The sequence below is a fragment of the Amblyomma mixtum genome, chromosome 10, assembly GCF_055824585.1.
Source record: "Amblyomma mixtum isolate Tamu chromosome 10, ASM5582458v1, whole genome shotgun sequence".
In the NCBI taxonomy this organism is placed as follows: Eukaryota; Metazoa; Arthropoda; class Arachnida; order Ixodida; family Ixodidae; genus Amblyomma; species Amblyomma mixtum.
Genome location: NC_143021.1, coordinates 111,734,923 through 111,748,531, shown reverse-complemented (window position 1 = coordinate 111,748,531; position 13,609 = coordinate 111,734,923). Strand labels below are relative to the sequence as shown.

Here is a 13,609-nt window from a genome sequence, read left to right as displayed (position 1 = left end):
TGCGCCCTGTGCGACGCGGCTGGACGCCCCTCTAACCATCAAGCTGGGCATGCCTCCTGCTCAATTTTGCAGGAGCGCGCTGCACGCATCCGTGCCAGGACCGCTTATGGCCCTTAGGGCTGCGATCACCCTGCGTACCTCTCCCGCGAACCGCCAGGTTGCGACTCTGCTTGTACTTACGGTCTTCTCCACTGATTTTTCATTCGTATTCTTCTTTTCTTGCTGCCCTTTATCGCTCGTCTCCGGAGCCAGTCCTCGGCCCTCCTGCTTCCACCACCGCCACAATCTATTAATCAATATAGTAAGCAGCTGTCGCCCATATGTGATCCTATTCTACTTAAGTTATCTCCGTTCCTATGCCTCTTTATATCGCAATGGCTAGCTTTAGTTTTCTGCAGATCAACCTTGACCATATCCGGCGTGCGACGGCTGCCCTCTGGAGTTATTTCATCTCTTCTCCGTTTTCTCTGGCAGCGGTTGCGGACCCTTACCTGGTCGGTGGCGGGGTTTCCGGTCTTCCCAGTGGGGTTGCCGTCTTCTCTGCGCAATCACATCCGCGCTCACTGCTCCTTGCGCTGGATCCTCCTTTTGAGGTGTTCCCTATTTACGCCTCCACATTTGTTGTGGCCGTGCTCTACACCTCTCAGTCTACTTCCTTCCTCTTTGTCTGTGTTTACTCCCCGCAGCGCGCCCTCTTTGACTCTTCGTTAGATGAACTGGACGAAGTGGTCGCTTTGGCGGCCGGCCGCCCCATCATCCTGGCCGGTGACTTCAACGCCAAGCATGAATTGTGGGGCCCCGCACCCTCCGACTCGCGTGGCTCCAAACTCGTCCACTTCGCCCTGGCTCACAAACTGACTGTTTTAAATGACCCTACTTCCGCCCTCACATACGACAACTATTACGCGGAGTCGTGGATTGATGTCACACTCGCTTCCCCATCGCTGCTCAGCTCCGGATACACATGGACCGTCTCGGACGCCGAATCTCTGTCCGAGCATTCTTATATTGAGGTGTCGATTGGTCCTCCTTCTCCGAAGCAGCACCGCCTAACGGTTGCATCCCGGGCTCGTCTGCTTCAGTGCCTCGCAAGGGACACATGGTTTTCCCGGGTTGCTGGCGCCGATCTGCGCTCTTCCGATGCACTGGAGACCGTCGTCAACCGGTTCCACGACCGCGTTAACATGCTGATTGAGCGCCACAAGCGTACAGTTGTGAGTGATCCGGCACCGAAGCCATGGTGCTCCCCTGAGCTCACCATCGAGCGGCGGCGCGTTCGAGCTTTGCGCCGGCGCTTCCAGCGTTGCTCAGAAACATCGCTGCGCCCCGTCTATCGCACCGCGTTTCAGGCGGCACTTGCCTGTTACCGTCGCAACATCAGGGAGGCGAAGGACTCGGTGTTGCGCCAGGCCTGTCACGATGCGACTCGAAAAAACCTTTTCGGCGCACCCTTTAAGAAGGCATTCGCCAAACTGCGCGCCCCCGTATTCCTCCCACCTCTGGACACAGGAGACAGCGTTTTGACGACTTCTGTCGTTGAGTCGGCGGCACTTTTGCTCCGGACACAGGTCGCGTTTGAAAACACTTTGATAGATACACCATTACACGCGTCTGTCCGTGCATCCGTCGAGTCGCCTTACCATCCTTCTGTGCCGCCGGACGTCCCGTTCTCGCGTAACGAGCTTCAGCTGCTCGTGAACGCACTCGGTACTGGCACAGCTGCCGGCCTGGATGGGTTGACTGCGCCCTTGGTTACGGGCCTCTGGCGTGCCCACCCGTCCTTCTTTCTCTTCCTTTTCAACGGTGCCCTCTGTCTCGGCCACTTTACCTCCGCGTGGCGAAGGGGGCGGATCATCTTCCTTCCTAAGCCAAACCGTCCCTCTTCCCTTCCTACTTCCTACCGGCCAATAGTGATGAACTCAATCCTCGGTAAACTTTTAGAACGCCTACTTCACGGCCGTCTTTACTATTTCTCCACCCCAATCAGTTTGGGTTTATCCATTCGCGCAGCGCAGTGCAAGCCCTGGCCTCGTTGCGAACGGCCCTGCAAAATTTCCGCATGTCCCGCACGCCCGTAGTTCTTATATCACTCGATTTTCAGGGCGCGTTTGATAGCGTTTGGCACCCCCTCGTCCTTCGCTTCTTTCCTTGCCTCGTTCTCCCTTCCAACCTGTATCACCTCTTGCGCTCATTTCTTTCGCAGCGCACAGTAGTCTATCGTACACGCACTGGTGAGGAGGTGTCCGCCAACCCCACTCTCGGCAGCCCTCAGGGATCCCCCGTTTCACCCCTTTTGTGGAACGTCATAATCGCAGATCTTCTCGAATGTCCCATGCCTCCTGGCGTAACAATACAGGCCTATGCCGATGATACCATTGTGCTGGTTTCGGCCCGTACGCGCCACGAGCTGGAGCAGTTGTGTGCCGATGTCCTTAACAGAATAGCCTGTTGGGCCTCTGATTCGCGGGTGACGATCTCGTGGACAAAAACATTTTGTATGCTGTTTACTCATAGCGTGGGCGGAATGGAAAAACGCAATCCAACCGTTCGCTTTTCGGGTCGCCCCTTGAGTTTCAAACAGGAACTCCAAATTTTAGGCGTTGTCTTCGACCGCCACCTCACTTTTCTACCGCATGCTCACTTCCTCCGCGACAAGGCAGAGATCCTCACTTCGCGTCTTGTCTCGTTTCTCTCTTTCCACCGTTCCCTCCCTCCCTGTTATCTATGTAGGCTTTATTTTCAAGTTATACAACACGCATTTACTTTCGCCGCGCCCGCTTGGTGGTCTCGCAGCGCCAATTCCCGCCTTCGGGAGAAGGTTGTTTCTGTGCAGCGGGTCCCTCTTCTCGCTGTCACAGGGGCTTTCCGCACAACGCGCACGGCTGCGTTCAGGTACTCCTCCGGGTACCCCCTCTTCCCTTGGAATTGGATCGCCTCTGTGCAGAGTACAACCTTCTAAATGGTGTAGATCCCGTCACCTTTGGCGGTCACACTAGTTCATGATTTGTTTATTCGGAGTGCATCGCTACCAACTTTGTTATGGGGTCAGGGGACCGAGGCAGGTACAGGTTTTGTACCTTTTGTCCCCGGCCCTTAGTTTTCGGTACTGAGAACTAAAATGTTGATAAACTCACACTCAAACTCAAACACTTACCTACCGACTGATATCTTGCCCCGCTTTGATCCCTGGTGCGGCCATCCCTCTCTGGCTTCCTCATTCTCCTTCGCCCGTCTTCTCCCTTCTCACTTTCCATCTCAGTCCTTCCTTCCCGGCCTTCATATATTCACGGATGGCTCTTATACGTCCCACTCTGCGGGTGCTGCTTACGTCGCATTCTGATCTTTTGGCGCGCTGCGGAACGTGGGCCGGTTTCGTCTAGAGACAGCCTCTAGTGCCTTCTGCGCAGAGGCTGTTGCGTTTCATGAGGCCTGTTGTTACGCCCGGCGCGCCCCCTCTCCTTTACCCTTGCATGTCTACTCTGATTGCCTTTCTCTCCTTCAGGCTCTTCACTCTCTTTCTACGAACGACTTACGCGTCCGAGACATCAAGCGCACTCTTGCCGCCATTTCTCTCCAGCGTCCTGTCTTCCTCTATCATGTCCCCGCCCATTGTGGTGTCTGGGGCAACGAGCTCGCTGACTGGGCCGCCTCACTGGCGTCGGCGCATGGCCTCCTGCGGCCGTCGTGGCTGTCACCCTTGTCAGTGCGCACCCGCATGCGTACCACCGTACTCAGGCTTTGGTCAGAAACCTGGACCGCGGAGCATTCGGACACCCTCCTGGCTGTTTTAAGGCGGAAGCCTTTAATGCCTCATCGTTGTAAACAGAAGTTGTCGACAGAAAATGTCACGCTTTTCAGTTGGTCGAAACGGTCGTGACGTCACAGTGCGCGAATTTCAAAGGGGGCCAATTGCACTTTGGCTACTAACCATGCAACCAATTAAAGGGATCGTATAGTGATGCTCCAAGTTAGTGGGGACTTACTTAACCAATTAGCCTTTCTAGTCAGACCAGACAAACAAATAAAACAGAGTAGGAAATTTTCCGAGCTTGAGAATCGAACCCCGGTCTCCGGAGTGCGAGACGAGCACGCTACCACTTCGCCATGCCAGCTCGATGATTTGGAATGAACAAAGGCGCGACTAGTGACTGCGGTGTCTTCGTTCACTCCCATCTTCCTCCCTTCCCGTTACGGCGAGGTTTAGGTGTACACTGAGATATAAGAGACAGATACATTTCCTTTCCTCAAAAAACCATTTTCAAAGGCGCGTGTACTGAATACGGTGTCTTCGTTCACTCTTATGTCCCTCCCTTCTTCTCGTGAGGTTCAGGTGTCCACCGAGATACGCGAGACAGATTCATTTCCTTTCCTCAAAAACAAATTTGCCGACGAGCACGGCCAAGTTCCGTCACGGCTTGACTAGCAATCCAAACCGCAGCCTCATGGACGAGTTCAGGCGTCTAAACGAGCATCGCTTGACTACAATCACCCAGCGGTGCAATGCGATCATGGAAGCATCACAGCTTCCACTAGCTTGTGTGAATGTACGTTCACTGTCGCTACACGGTCAAGACGTCGCACATGACCATGTCTTGGCTCGGTGCAAGGTTCTCTGTCTAACTGAAACATGGATGAATCCCTTGGTGGCACCAGTTGAGATCAAAGGCTTTCACTGCGTTACAGGAGCAAGTCGTGCTTCCAACCAAGCAGCGGGAGTTGCCATTTACGCGCACCCAGACGTCAACCTAACACCGCTACAGTTTGACGACTTGCACTTTGATGTGGGGGAAGTGTGCGGTGTCAAGCTCGAAAGTGGACTTAACGTGATGTGCGTCTACTTGTCACCTCACATATCCCAACGGGCTGGCCATGAATTCATGGGACGAGTGCTACCAAGCTGGTTCAAGTTTGGCCCAATGATAGTGGTAGGAGACTTCAACCAGGATGCCAGAACGCATCAAGACTTCGTAGATGGAATGCAGAAATCTCTGGGTCTGCACTTGTCTACTCCACGGGACAAAGCTACCACCAAGTACGGAAGCTGCTTGGATTTGGTCTTCAGAACCCACCCCAGCGTCAAAGATCTAGACTACATATCACTCCACTTCAGTGACCACAAGGCGGTAGTAGTCGACGTAGACCCGATCAAACATAAAGAATTCACCGGGCATGAGCCATCTGCGGAAATCTCCCCCGACCTAAACTTTGAGGAAGTCGTGGATACAGCCGAAGTCGAAGAAGCAGATAAAGAGACGCATTAGGGGAGAAGTGAAACGCGCCTCTGGAAGTGTGTAGTTTTAATGCGCAGTTAAAGTATACAGCCAAATAAAACACTAGTCAATAACAAACAGTCTCTCAGTCAATGCCTAACAGTGCTCCAGGAAAGGCAGTGCTCCAGGAAAGGCCTTGAAGCAGTTTAGTGTGCCTAAGTGCCCCCTGAACTTTTTGTCCCCTCTATTAACCGTCTCCCGCTCTCTTTCCCTCCACACCGATCTCTTGTCCCTCTCCTAACTGGCCGTGGTCGTTTTCCCTCGTACTTCCATCGTTTTGCCCTCCTCCCTTCGCGTTCTTGTCCATGCGGGGCAGCTGTTGGGGATGTTCACCATTACCTGCGTGCCTGCCCTCTCACCGCAGACTTCGCAGCACGGCTTCCCAGCTATCCCCACTTTCTTTCCCCTCATGGCTTCCCCTCTTTGTTAGGTTCCCCTCGGTCTCGTGCGCTGCTTATTCGCGTTGCTGTTCGCGTTTCTTCCCTTCTTTCACCTGTCTCTTGTCTGTATTCCCGCCCGGATGGCTCGTAGACCTCCCTGCCATTTCTGTGCCTCCCTATGTCTCATATGGTCGGGGGCACCATATGGCCAATATTGGTGGGCCGTGGCCCTGCCCCTGCCTCACGGGCATGTGGATGGCATGTGGACCTTGATATTTGCTGGCTTTGCGTGCGCACGCAGTCTTTGTTTTGTTTGCTTTTCGTTTTTGTGTTTATTTTTATTTATTTTTTCTTACTTTTCGCTCGTTCTATTTGTTTTTTACATGCCTTTTTGTCATTTACTTGATCCTCTTTTCTATTTCCCCCTTTTTATGTACCCCTTCTGCTTTCTTAAGCCCAGTATCTCCTGTCTGATCGTTTTTTTTTCTCCTCGCTTTCTTTTCCTGCCTCTTCCTTCCTACAGATCCCCGCACCTTCCCTCCTCCTGGCCGCCTGCGAGCCTGTCTGAAGAATCTGGGCACGCTGGACCCATCCCTGTTTCATGTTCATTTCGTCGTTCTTAATCCATCAGGGGCGTCTTGCTTTAAAAATCACTTTTCCCCGCCCATCATTTGTGCCTCTTGTTTTTATGCGAAGCATACTACTTTAGCTACCACTTCAGCCCTTCACCGTGGTTATGCGCCTCCAAATCACGTGATACATGACGTCACACCACGTGACACGATGACGTCACGACAGTAGAGAAACGGGGGCCCACCTCGCGCCGTCGCTGTGGTTGTGCGCCTCCAAATCACGTGATACATGACGTCACACCACGTGACACGATGACGTCACGACAGTGGAGAAACGGGGGCCCACCTCGCGCCGTCGCTGTGGTTGTGCGCCTCCAAATCACGTGACACGATGATGCCACACCACGTGACACGATGACGTCACGGCAGTAGAGAAACGGGGGCCCACCTCGCGCCGTCGCTGTGGTTGTGCGCCTCCAAATCACGTGATACATGACGTCACACCACGTGACACGATGACGTCACGACAGTGGAGAAACGGGGGCCCACCTCGCGCCGTCGCTGTGGTTGTGCACCTCCAAATTACGCGACACGATGATGCTTCGCATTCTCCAGGCTTAACCAAGTTAAGCCTCAGCCATTTTTTTTCCTCTCTTGTAATTGGTTTTTCTTAAATTTTCTCTTGGGCGTTGGCACCTTTTCTTTTATGTTTAATTGGATCGCCTGCGATAACCTCTGGTTGGGTGCGGGCTTCCTCTCCAATTTTTGTTTATTTTATTTCATTTCTTGAGAGTTTACTATAAGAAGGGAGCAGCTGCGGTTCTCGCTTTGGCGAGCGCGGCTTCGGCCGCTTATCTGTTTTTTGAGCAGCGTCCGCTCCGGCGGACGCAGTTGTTGCTGCGACGCGCGTCTTTCCTTTCCTCTCTCTCCTTCCTCTGATCTTTTAACTCTCCTCTATCTGCACGTGGCAGCGGTGGTGGCTTGGCTCGAGCCAGTAGCAGGCCCGTGCAATTTCCTTTTCATCCTTCTCTCAGTCACGACAACAACAACAACCGGAAGCATTGTCACTGCTCGACGAGGCACTGCGAAGAGTCGTCATCAATGGCCTGAAGATGAACATCAAGAAATGCCAATTTGTGCGAGACAACATCTCATTCCTTGGCTACGTCATCTCCGTTGAAGGGCGAACCCTGGATGAAGCGAGAGTCGCTGCCGTCGACAAGTCTGAGCCCGAGAAAAGCGCGAAGAAGTTGTACTCGTTTCTGCAATTCGCAAACCACTACCGCAAGTTCATCCCCGAGTTTTCAAAACTCACGTACCCACTGCGTCAACTCGTCTCCAAGGAAGCGCCATTCGTCTGGACGAGCGCGCACCAAGAAATCGTGGACAAAACCAAAAGCGCACTTATGAATCCCCTGTTGCTGGCAAACTTCCGTTCGGACTGCCCAACGCAAGTGCACGTCGACGCATCTCAGACAGGGCTCGGAGCGATACTGAGCCAAACGCAAGACGGAAGAGAAAGGGTGATCGAATACGCAAGCCGATCACTGAATAAGCATGACAAAGGTCTACACTCGAACATGCTGGAATGTATGGCGCTGCACTGGGCCATCAGGGAGAAGTTTTCCATCTATCTGCGGGGAGGCCCGCAATTCACAGTGTACACAGACAACTTCACTCTATCCTACCTAGTGAAGAAGGGAGCCACAAACCGCCGGTTCGCACGTTGGACTCTAGATCTCGCGGAATACCGCATCGACGTCAGGCACCGGCCTGGACGACAGAATGCTGCTGCTGATGCTCTCTCGAGACAAACGCTAGAAGCTGAACCAATCGAAAACGAAGTGACCAGCGACGACCTGACCTGCCTCGCCGTAATCGTGAGCAAGCATTGCTGCATACGCGAACTTCAAGAGCGTGACCCCGAATACCAAAAGTTCCGTGCCGAAGCTGGAACGAACAGCTCCAGCTATGAAGTCGAAGACGGCGTTGTGCTGAAAAGGTCTATCGAACGAAGACGCGTTTGCAGAAGAGTGGTGGTTCCCGCGGCGCTCCGAAGCAGTTTGGTTTGGTTTATGGGGTTTAACGTCCCAAAGCGACTAAGGCTATGAGAGACGCCGTAGTGAAGGGCTCCGGAAATTTCGACCACCTGGGGTTCTTTAACGTGCACTGACATCGCACAGTACACGGGCCTCTAGAATTTCTCCTCCAAAGAAATTCTAGCCGCCGCGGCCGGGATCGAACCCGCGTCTTTTGGGTCAGCTGCCGAGCACCATAGCCGCTGAGCCACCGCGGCGGCTCCGAAGCAGTATCATGGCGGTGTTTCATGACGACAACGTACACCTTGGAAGCGAGAAAACAAGGATATTGGTGCAAAGAAAGTATTGGTGGCCGTCCATAGCGAAGGACATCCGCCGTTACATCGAGCCATGCCACACCTGCCAAGTCGTAAACTCACGAACGACGCGAGCAGAAGGGTGCCTGAACCCCAGAGAAATTCCGAGCGAGCCAAATGTGGTCATTTCTCTCGATCATATGGGCCCCCTGGATGGAAACGAAGAATATGTACTTGTATACATCGATCACGCAACAAGGTACATGGATGCGATAGCAGTGCCAAGCACCTCCTCGAAGCACTATTTGGATTTTCTCACTAACCGCTGGATTCCCCGGTTCGGCGTGCCCAGCATCGTCATCACGGATCAAGCAAAAGGCTTCGCGAACAAACGAACAGCTCAAGTTCACCACAGACTTGGAATTCAGCACGTGAACACTCCTCCGTACTGGCCGGCAGTCAAACGGACTGATTGAAAGAATGGTGGGAACACTGAAACAAGTACTAAGGAAGGTCATCAACAACTCCGAATCATGGAAAAAGGAACTGCCTAAGGCGACGTTCGGTATCAATGTCACAATGCACCGACTCAGCGACGAAAGTTCATTTTATCTCATGCACGGTTACGACCCGAAGGTGCCCGGAGAACTGAACATTGGAACCACCTTCGAAGAAATCGACGCCGCACAGACTCCACGAGATGGCCAAGGGGCGCCAGGACATGAAAAACTCTCTTGAGAGGAGCCAGGAGGAAACAACGAGACGCTACAACGAAAGACGTCAGACACCGCATTTCCAGTGAGGAGATCTCGTTCTTCTCAAAATCGGCGCAAGATCTACATTAGATCCCAGATATGAAGGGCCGTTCGAAATAACAGCATTGACTGGACCCAACATGGCTGTCATAAGCAGGATCCTTCACATTCCTGGAAAGTTAAATGAGATAACCGTGAACATCAAACAGCTGAGAAGGTACAAGGAACGCGCCTTGAACACCGAGGAATTAGTATCCACAGCGTGCGCCTGAGGACAGGCGCAATTTTTGGAAGGGCCGTGTTAGCGCTCTGCCCAGAACGCCGGCGCGCGTCCCGCTCGGCTCGCCCAGAACGCCGGCGCGCGTCCCACTCGGCTCGCTCAGAACAACGGCACGCGTCCCACTCAGCTGGCCAAGAACGCAACAGCACGAAGCGACGGATGCTTCGAGCGAGGCCCAGGAGAGGACCGTGAGACGCCGACGAAACGAGACGCGTCGGAAAAGCCCTCCCAACCGGGCAGATCCGCCGAACCTCCTACGTATAGAGGACCGTTATCTTACTGTAGTATCCGTAACTTCTTGTATTCTTGTATCCTTAAATAAACCAGTTTGCTTTATTCCAGAACAATCCGGCCACTTCTTGCTAACACTTATGGCTACAGAGCTGTAGCCTGTGTTCGGGCAAGGGGGGTGGTCGGGGACAAAATTGAGCGCATAGAAATTTCGTTCAGAAAAAGAGCGTGAGCGCTCGTTCTGTACCCACACTGGCTGCACTTTGCGCTCCGGTATTTTTTCCCGAATATGGACCAAGGAGCCCAGCTACAAATACTACTCAAATTAACGAACGGCTCCTTTCAATATTCTCTTCGACCGAAGAAAAGTAGCGTGCTATAAAAAACTGGGCCCCGTAACACCCCATTTTGCCAGCGAAATGCCGTAATGCCAACAAAATATGCTAACCACGCCAGTTGTGAAATAAGTAAAAGTTTTAAAAGCTTCTCTTGAAATAAACAAGCTAATTTATCTGGTGAAACGCAGCTGCAAGCGTCCAGAAGGTTTGGCACGCAAAATCGCTTTTCATTCTGCAAGCCCCAGCTCGAAATAAAAAAATAAATGAAAGAAAAGGACGCAAGTGTGGTCAGCAGGCATGTTGACACAGCCCCCTCGAGTTTGCAGGCACTAGCCGACGCATTCCGCTTTCGCACCTTGCACCGGCGGCCAAGCAGGAAAACCATGGCGTCAGTGTTGTTTGTCCCTGCCATGGTGTTAATGCTGAATGCAGTCATGGGAGCCCCGTGTGAAGAAGACAGATGTTCTAACGGTAAGGCATTTCGTTGTTATATACTTCTACCAAAGTACGCCGCAGTGTAGCGATTACTCCTGAATACATTTACGGTGCTGTAGACAGTATTTACGAAGAGATGCGCAGTTTTGGACCCGGTTTTTGGCCAGTTTTTAAACCCCTTAAATGCTTCCGCTAGAGGTAAATGTGGCGTACAGCGCTGAGTCACCGGAGTGGTCGGAAAGGTTTGACGTCACACATGGAGCGCCGGAACTGAATGGTTATTAATAATTTGTGATTTGAACTTCGCAACAAGATTCAAATGTTATTTTACTAGAAAATGAACTGCGCTGAAAATACAGTTGGGGCAATTAATGGGGAATCGAGTCTCTGATCATCGGACTGGAAACGCCACCAATAGGCCGTCCAGGCACGGCCATGCGGCTGGGTTAGAGCGGTGTATTCTCATGCAGTTTTTAACATGGCATGGGACCTCACGACTGTTTGGTGATCACAGAAACACTAATTAAGGGAGTAATGATTAAGCGAGTGGTAAAGTGCATAGAAGTGAAGGGTGAATGCACGCGAACGAATTCCACGTGACACTGCTGTGTAGTGCAATCCGGTAACGCTAGTACTGAGCACGTCCTCGGGTATTATCTTTATGAGATCAAGCGGAGTCGCTAACAGGGGCCTTTAACGCTAGTGCACCATACCCTTAAAGGCAGAGCTTAAGCGATGGAAATATAGTTTGCGCAAGGAAATACATCCACGAGTAAGCACAAAGCGGTACGTGTGCAAACATACAACCTAGGTTTACCAGAAGAACAGACAAGTTTACATAGTTTTGCCAGCACAGGCTGAGAAGCGTATAGAGAACAGACTTGAGAAAAGGGGTAGTCATGACCAGTGTTGTAGGCGTTACCGAAAAAAAGTAACTAAATATGTTACTCGTTACACTAAAAAAAAGAAAGCGTTACCGCCCTACGTTGCCTACAAAAATAAAGTTACGCGTTACCGTTACCGAAAAAATGTATCGCACGTTACTGTGCCGTGACTCAATGGCCATAAATTTTAATCAGTACGTCTTGTATCGCACGTTACTTTGCCGTGACTCAATGGCCATAAATTTTAATCAGTGCGTCTTCGCATCGCACGTTACTTTGCCGTGACTCAATGGCCATAAATTTTAATCAGTACGTCTTCGCTGCAAGAACTGAAAATAACAATTTTATAAAGCTCATATTTCACACAATTCCAACTTCACAAAGAAAACATAGCTGAACTCAACAAATTTACAGTAATTCTGGTGTACTTCTCTTTCAAAATTACGCGGAAATTGCGTAGCAACAAAGAAATGCTTAAATGTCATAGTTCCGGAAAAATATATTTGCGCATATAAACAATATTTTTTTCACTTGAACTTGCATAATTATCGCAAAAATGCGAGTGTTTATGCCAAGCTGTTCAAAGTCAGTCTCGCTCGCTTAGGAACTCAATAACCAGAAACGCAGCCGCCGTTACAGATAGATGTAGAAGAACATTTTGTTGGGCTAGATGGTGCACGTTGTAAGAAAAGAACTGTAGCGCAACCAAGACGTACACAAGAGAGGACCACACAGGACTAGCGCTAAACTTCATCTAACCTTATTCACTAACAGCGCAGCAAATATAAGGAAAACCAGGACACGTGACGAGAGATACCAGTTTCCACACAACACTATCTACAAAACCGTATAAGATACGCCATTTCCGATTTGAAAAGGCTCACCGACGTATCTCTAACACAAGATACACCTCTCTTTTATGAAATGCTTCCAATAGTTCCCTTGCCCTTGTGTATTTGCTTTTACCTAAAATCTTTATCTCATGGAACCGTGGTTGACACTTTTTGCAGTACTAGCATCTTGCCTGTGGCAAATGTTCTGCCGCTCGAGGGCATTCATAACACTCAGCGCAGTGCTGAGAAAGGTGTGCACCACTTACGTCTTTCACTTACCGGGCGTGCTCACCTGCCTCACATGCATTGGGGCTTGTCTGGCCCCTGTACTTAGCGACCTGTATCTGGAATCTCCTGACAAGAGCCTCCAAGAGCGGCTTACCAGCCCACTGTGGCGAGAATCTTTCGTTTTGGGGACGATTTCCTCTTTCTAATCGAGTGTACGCCGTCGCGCTTAGAGCAGGTTGCATCCGGTATTTTAGCTATTGCACAGAAGTGTTTTTCACAGCTAATATTGACTAACGAAATGCCAACTGACAATGAGACTAGCTTCATAGTGATGGTTCAACAGCGCAAACACACACAGACCAAGAAGGAGAGAAGACACACGCAGCGCTGAACTTAGACTAGCTTTCTTGATATCCGTTTTGAATTCCTGGACAACCACGTGTGCTGGAGCTATTCACCTCGCGCTAGCAGACCTCTACTGCCCTACACATCCGCACATTCTAAACTCGTAAACCGAGTCATTATTAGTTTATGTTTGAAAAATGCCCTGGAAAATTCATGCGCCCACTTCATCAGCCGGAGCTTTCACGAACAACTCGCAATGACAAGTGAAGCAGGCTACCCAGCTGATATCTGTGTTTCTGTCGCTGAAGGCATACTGAAGGAGAGGCGCCAGGAAGAGCAACTACATTCTGTGCCTTCAGAAAGAAAGAAAGGCAAAATTGCCGTCATTCCCTACATTCATTGCCTGTCCCTCAATCTCAAGAAAATTGGGACGAAAGCGAATGTTCGCGTGGCTTTTTCAGCCCTTGAAAAACTAAGCGCGGAATCCAAAAAAAAAACTTAGCCCACCGATAAACGTCCCGAAAAGCTGCAGTGCAGCATTAATCATAGAAAAAAGTTCGTAAAATGTACTGAAGGCATTGTTTACGACATCCCACTCTCCTGTGGCAAACGATATGTTGGTTAGTCTGGTCGATGCTTGAATGAGAGGCTTCGTGAACACAAAAACAACTTGAAAACTTTTACTGGCAGTAATCTGGCTTTGCACTGTAAGGAGTGTGGTTG

At 51.0% G+C, this 13,609-nt stretch overlaps 1 protein-coding gene across 1 annotated transcript in view; it reads left to right on the top strand.

The window, feature by feature from the left end:
* Window positions 1-10,522: 10,522 nt before the first annotated feature.
* The window catches only part of LOC149326685 (uncharacterized), a 47,593-nt gene continuing 44,506 nt past the window's right edge, over window positions 10,523-13,609 (top strand). The window contains exon 1 of the mRNA XM_089565147.1: window positions 10,523-10,632. Within this exon, the coding sequence (XP_089421273.1) occupies window positions 10,545-10,632 (88 nt within the window). The 5' untranslated portion in view covers window positions 10,523-10,544. The remainder of the gene's footprint in view (window positions 10,633-13,609) is intronic.